The 5,912-nt window shown below is 36.3% G+C and overlaps 1 protein-coding gene across 1 annotated transcript; it reads right to left on the bottom strand.

Moving 5' to 3' along the window:
* LOC106328536 (DNA replication licensing factor MCM5) lies at positions 1-3,974 on the bottom strand. The gene is made up of 17 exons (XM_013766996.1): positions 3,653-3,974; positions 3,343-3,486; positions 3,095-3,274; positions 2,916-3,014; positions 2,697-2,833; positions 2,510-2,615; positions 2,178-2,312; positions 2,018-2,095; positions 1,767-1,871; positions 1,577-1,668; positions 1,359-1,491; positions 1,176-1,271; positions 1,004-1,095; positions 723-923; positions 517-646; positions 331-432; positions 1-239 (listed from the first exon to the last, which is right to left on the bottom strand). Exons 1-17 carry the CDS (start codon positions 3,920-3,922, stop codon positions 156-158), a joined length of 2,184 nt encoding a protein of 727 aa, XP_013622450.1. The 5' UTR covers positions 3,923-3,974; the 3' UTR covers positions 1-155.
* Positions 3,975-5,912: the final 1,938 nt, after the last annotated feature.

Raw genomic sequence — 5,912 nt, 5'->3', positions numbered from 1 at the left:
TAGTTTCAAGAGGGCATAAAAGTTTACTAAAGGATCTTCATCAAATACACATGACGTAAGTTTCTGTTCCTCCAAATTAACTTAACAATACTGAATACTGTCTTTTTGAAGATCCTGAGAGACTAAAGAAGAGAGATAGTGAGCGAAGAAGAAGATCAAGCTTTGCGGACAATGGAACGTCTCTCTCGCTGGTACTCAACTTCACCTCTCTGATGCATTATCAACAGAGCCCTCCTCACCTGCCATTTTTAACATTCACACACAGTCAAAATCCACATCACTTATTGGTGATGAGGAATAAAACTAAGCAATTGATTTTGTATTAGGTACCATTGAATCGTTCATTCCCATTCTAGCCAAATCCTCGATAAGTCTTCTCTCTGATAACCTTGCTCCAATCCCCATTCTTCTCTTGATCTGTGTTTCCGCTTGCTGTTTTCACATCAACTCAATTATTAGTCAAATACATCTCCATCAACAATATAAGAAGGTATATGATTATTTCTTCCCACTAACCTTTATCTCGTTGGCCATCTCGCTCGTTATGTTAATCTGTTGATTTATCCCTGACCTTGCTGCATCCATTGTTGAGGTATCGAAAAGCTTAAAAGCTTTGCCTACATCATCTTCTGTGGCGTCGTGTGACCTGGCCCGATATAGCAATGTCAATACATGCCCAACAGGTTTCAGGAATCTTTATGCTAACAAGAAGATTTACTTACAGTCTCATTTTTGCAAGCGACTCGCTCAGTCTGACAATAGCTTCGAGTTGTCTGACTGTGATAGGTATTGGGGCAGCCTCTCCTGTTTCATGTGCACGTCTCTTCATATCCTCTCTGATCTTGACATATTGCTGCTGCAGCTTCATAGCTGCGGCTTCTGTGAGACGAGGATGACATCTTGATCGACAGTATTGTATATATCTACAGTGACAATATCATTACATTTTAGAGACCCAACTTATGTATAAGAAACTGCAAAAGACATGATGAACGCAACACACCTCTTGAGCCAATTATCTTCCTTAGAATCTGTGTTTTCATCTGTAACTTTGTCTGCAGATGCATGAACCCTTATAATATGGCTGGCTATTTCCTGTCAAGAGATTATTCCAACATTAATCATATGTCTACTCAAGCATTCAAAGAAATCTACTATCCCATTCAAACAAATACCTTGTCTTGGGAATACTTCCTGATGTCCTTGACAATGAAGATAAGATCAAATCTAGAAAGAATTGTCGTCTGCAAGTCAATGTTGTCTTGTGCAGTCTGCAAACCCAAAAACAAAAAAAAAAAACCTAAGAATACTGCAAACAAGATTAGGTAAAACAATTATACTGACAAAGAATGTCAAACCTTAAGATCATCATATCGACCAGAGGGAGGGTTAGCAGCTGCAAGAACCGAGGTTCTAGAGTTTAGGACAGTTGTTATCCCAGCTTTAGCAATGGAGATGGTCTGCTGCTCCATTGCTTCATGAATAGCAACTCTATATGCATGAAATACCTTCTGTCAAATTCTAGTCATCAAAAAGAATTAGATTCTCTTTACCCTATGATTCTGATTTCAATTACCTATCTTCCGGCCTCATCTTGTCAAATTCATCGATACACACAACCCCTCCATCAGCCAAAACCATAGCCCCACCTTCAAGATAGAACTCGCGCTGCAACAAAGATAATGTGTAAATTGAATGAAAATGTCATAGCAAACTGAGTTTGAACATATCTTAGAACAGAAACATGCAGCAAGGATAGGACTTACTGTGCTGCTATCTCTAATCACAGAAGCAGTGAGTCCAGCAGCTGATGAACCCTTTCCAGATGTGTAAACCGCAATGGGAGCCGTCTTCTCCACAAATTTTAGAAACTGGAAAAAGAAAAGGAAGCAAATTAGTTCCACATCTGAGCTACAAGTGCAGTTAATAAGACTGACTTTCTTGCAAGGGTTCTAAAGAATAGAAAAACAATACTCAAGTTATTTATAATCATTGATACTGAGACCACAGAACAAACCTGTGATTTTGCAGTTGATGGGTCTCCTAGAAGCAAAACATTGATATCACCTCTTAGTTTCACTCCATCTGGTAGGCTCTGAATGAAAGATAAAATGGTATAGACATGTCAAAATTTGCATCCAAGTGCACAGAAGATAACTTAAATCGCAGTTACCTACCTTTCTTGATCCTCCAAAGAGAAGACACGCCACTGCTTTCTTCACGTCTTCGTGACCAAAGATAGAAGGTGCGATCTTGGTGCAAATGTTGCTGTAAACATCTTGACCACCAGCAAATTTTTTGAATTCCTCCTCCTAAAAGCATTTTTGTGAGAGGAAAACTGATGAGCTAAACTGCATAAAGTGATGTTCTAAGCCGACCTAGGTGGCATGTACTAAGTTAAAGGAATAAAGCCTTTTCCTAAAACAAAATAGTGTGCTGTGAAGGTGTGAATGATGTAAGCCATCAAATAAAACTGAAAAAAAGTTCTAAATGATGCAACAATACTAACTTCGTCAGGAGTGAAGTTGGCAGGTCCACGGGAGCTGGCCTCATTCGTGTCTTCCAATCCAACAACTCTTATGTAAGGCTGCCGAATTGCAACTGCTCCTTTATGCCTACATCAGAAACACTGTTGGTGCAACTTTACAAGAAGACAAATCTAAACACTCATTTGACAAAAAAAAAATAAAACTTACGAGTTAGAAGAGGATGAAGCTTGGAAAATGCTGTAGATACCCATTACAGTCAGTCTGGTCCCAGGTACAATTAATTGAACAAGATGCCGATCAACAGAGAGAAGCATATTTCTTGGAAGCTCTCCAGTAGGAACATCCTACAAAAAGCCAGAAGCATTTGGTATAGAACAGGCCAAATAGATAATCATTACAATGCAAAGAGAATCAGAGGATCATTACCTCCGGGTTCTCCTGTAGCTTCAACGTCTGCTGATCAACATACTGGCTCCTATCAGGAACCACCATCCACGGATCAAGAGGACAAGGTTCTTCTCCAGGCTAAAACAACGTCCAATTGGTCTTTTATCAAAAACAGCAAAACTAAAACCACCACCAAAGAGAAGAGATGATGCAAGTACCTGAGGAACATGATCACAGGAGCGAGGAACAATGGCCCCACCGAGGCCAGGACGACAAGGAACCTCCCTGGTTTTCCTACAGTTCTTGCATACTAAAAACACATAAGTCGCCTTAGCCTTCACCCTGGAAGCTGCAATGCTAATCCCAGAGATTTTCACCAATTTTGAGATGTACTGAGCCTGTGGGGAAAGTTAAAGATTAAAAATCTCCAAGTAAACAGATAACATTCAATCAGGCAATCACATACCCCGAGTAATCGCATAGACACAGGATCCTCCCTTGAAGTGAGCAAAATCTGCACATCACTTGGCGTAGGCTCCTCCATTTCCCCCGTCTCATTCGCTTCCCTCATTCTCAATCCCGCCAGCACTTCACCAGCTGCTTTCTCGAACTGCATTTCAGAATTTAATAATAAAAAAAAAACATTAATACTCTTAAATAAATGAGAGATCCAACATGTAACATGTAACAAGTGAGCCCTAAAACACCAATATCTTCAGGAACCCTAATTTATTCTAATTTCAGGAACCCTAATTGAGTGAATCTGGGAGTCATACCACGGGGAGAAAATCGGCGGGAGCGGAACGGATGAGAGAAGGGAGATCGGAATCGAAGGCGAGGAGATCTTCGAGGTGGACGAGGAGTCTCTTGGGGTTATCGAGTAGGGCTTCCCTGTAGGGGAAACAGTTCTGCCCTATCTCGAATGTTCTGATGAACTCCTTGAATTTCGTCATGACGGCATGAGGACTGACGGTGGCGGCGTCTCCGGCCTCCGGGAACTGAGGCTGGTCGCTGTAGTATACTGCTCCTTCGTCCCACCCAGACATCTTGTTTCGTCGTCTCTCTTTCGCTCTTTCTCTCTCTGTGGAATGTTGTGGTGACGGAAAGGAGAGTGGGGGGGAAGGAGGGCTTTTTACTTCGACGACGAGTTTAGGCGGGAAGAGTGTGGCGGGAAGTTTATGGGCCGAGGTTACTTGATCTATTGACGGTTTTCTTATTTTGGCCCATTTAACTTTTTGATATTTTTGAGTATTAGGTGCGAATGATTGCGGATTTAAATAATTAAATTGGAAGAACTTTAAAAAAAAAAAAAAGTTTCATAATGTTTTTTTAGAAAATTATTATCATTTAATAAGGCCACCTTTATCGTCAGTGACTCAGTATCTAGCAGAGTTTTCTACAGATTGAAAAATTATACAAAATGTAAAAATCAAGAGTGAAATGACAAATGAAAAATTATGTTCCAGCTTTAAAAACACATTTCCATGTTGATTGGTAGCGGTCTGATTTATTATAATATATACTAGATTTTTATCCGTTTCGAAAGCACGAATTTATTTTTGGTATTAAAAGAATTCATTTTATATAAGTTTCTATATAAGATATTGTATAGTTACGAACATATTTATCCAGAACCGAATCGAAAAACCGAAACTAAAATTAATTACCGAAGTTAATAAATAACCAAATGGATCATTTATCTCTGGAACCAAAAAAACAAAAGCTTAACCATAATCGAACCGAAAAATGAATGAGTACATTAATTTTTAAAATAAAATTATATACCAACAAATATTAATGATATTTAATTTTTAAATAAAAAATATCCTAAGAATATAATTTATAAACTGAATTACTCGATAAACCGAAGTATCTAAATATTTTTTCGAAGTTTAAAAAATTTATCCATGAATGCTGAAGTCTAATAGTGTATCTATATTCAAATGGTGCCAAGAAAGCATTATATTTGTACAAATAAACATTGTTTTTATATTTGAGCTAGTTATGCAGTCAAACTGGAAAACTCTGTGATCCACATATAACCGTTTGGATTTAGTGAAAACCTGTTAATTAAAAATCTTAAAATCTATAAAATCTCCCATTAACCCGTGATATGATATTGGTCGACCCGATAAAAACCCAGAAAAATCTGAAAATTTGATTAAACTTCTCTTTACCTTTTAATAGTACATAAGATTGAATAAAGTATTTGATAATAGTTCCATATTATAACAATCACGAACGCTACGATTTTTAGATATCCATAATGGTTATATATAGTTTGTAAGTGTGTATTTTCTGGTCATATATTTTTTAAGTTTGTATAATATGATCTATACGAAATATGATGAGATTATATTCTAACGCAGGGTATAAGCAGTGATTTTTAGATAGTTTAATTAAGGCCCAATATGTTAACATAGTAATAATTGAATTGATCATTTAAACTGTTAATAAACAATAATGAATTTATTAAAATGCTATAGGATATCATCTGGTTGATATAATAAAGGTTAGTTGTAATATTTGGTTATATTTAATAAGTAGGACTAAAAATGAAAATGTGCAATAACCTTGAATAAATAGATTTCTTAAGAATCTTTCTCTTTTAATAGTATAGATACATACACACATATATATATAATTGTAATATCACTTTATTTATTTTTCAGAAATTGAAAGAGGTTATGTGCAACGTGGGTGCCTTATTTAGGAATAATTTAAAAAATACTATTTATATTTTAAATTTTGAAAAGTATACTTTTTGAAAATTACACTTTTCATATATATGATAAGAGATTTTATCCATATTTTACAGATTTAAATAACTAATATCAAATTTAAATTAGTAATACTAACATGGTTTTTGATTACTCTCTCTAATTTTTATTGCTATTTCTATTGTTCAGATTTTTATTACTTGGTGTCTTCATGGCAAAAAAGGGATAAATGAATTGGATCTTCTTGCTCTGTCTATCTACAAGAGTTCTTTTGTCACTGTGCTCCATGGACACAAAGTCCACAAAGTATCATTTT

Source organism: Brassica oleracea, chromosome C3, assembly GCF_000695525.1.
Source record: "Brassica oleracea var. oleracea cultivar TO1000 chromosome C3, BOL, whole genome shotgun sequence".
NCBI classification, from domain to species: Eukaryota; Viridiplantae; Streptophyta; class Magnoliopsida; order Brassicales; family Brassicaceae; genus Brassica; species Brassica oleracea.
Note: the sequence above shows the minus strand (reverse complement) of the source record. Positions and strands in the feature narration are given on the sequence as shown.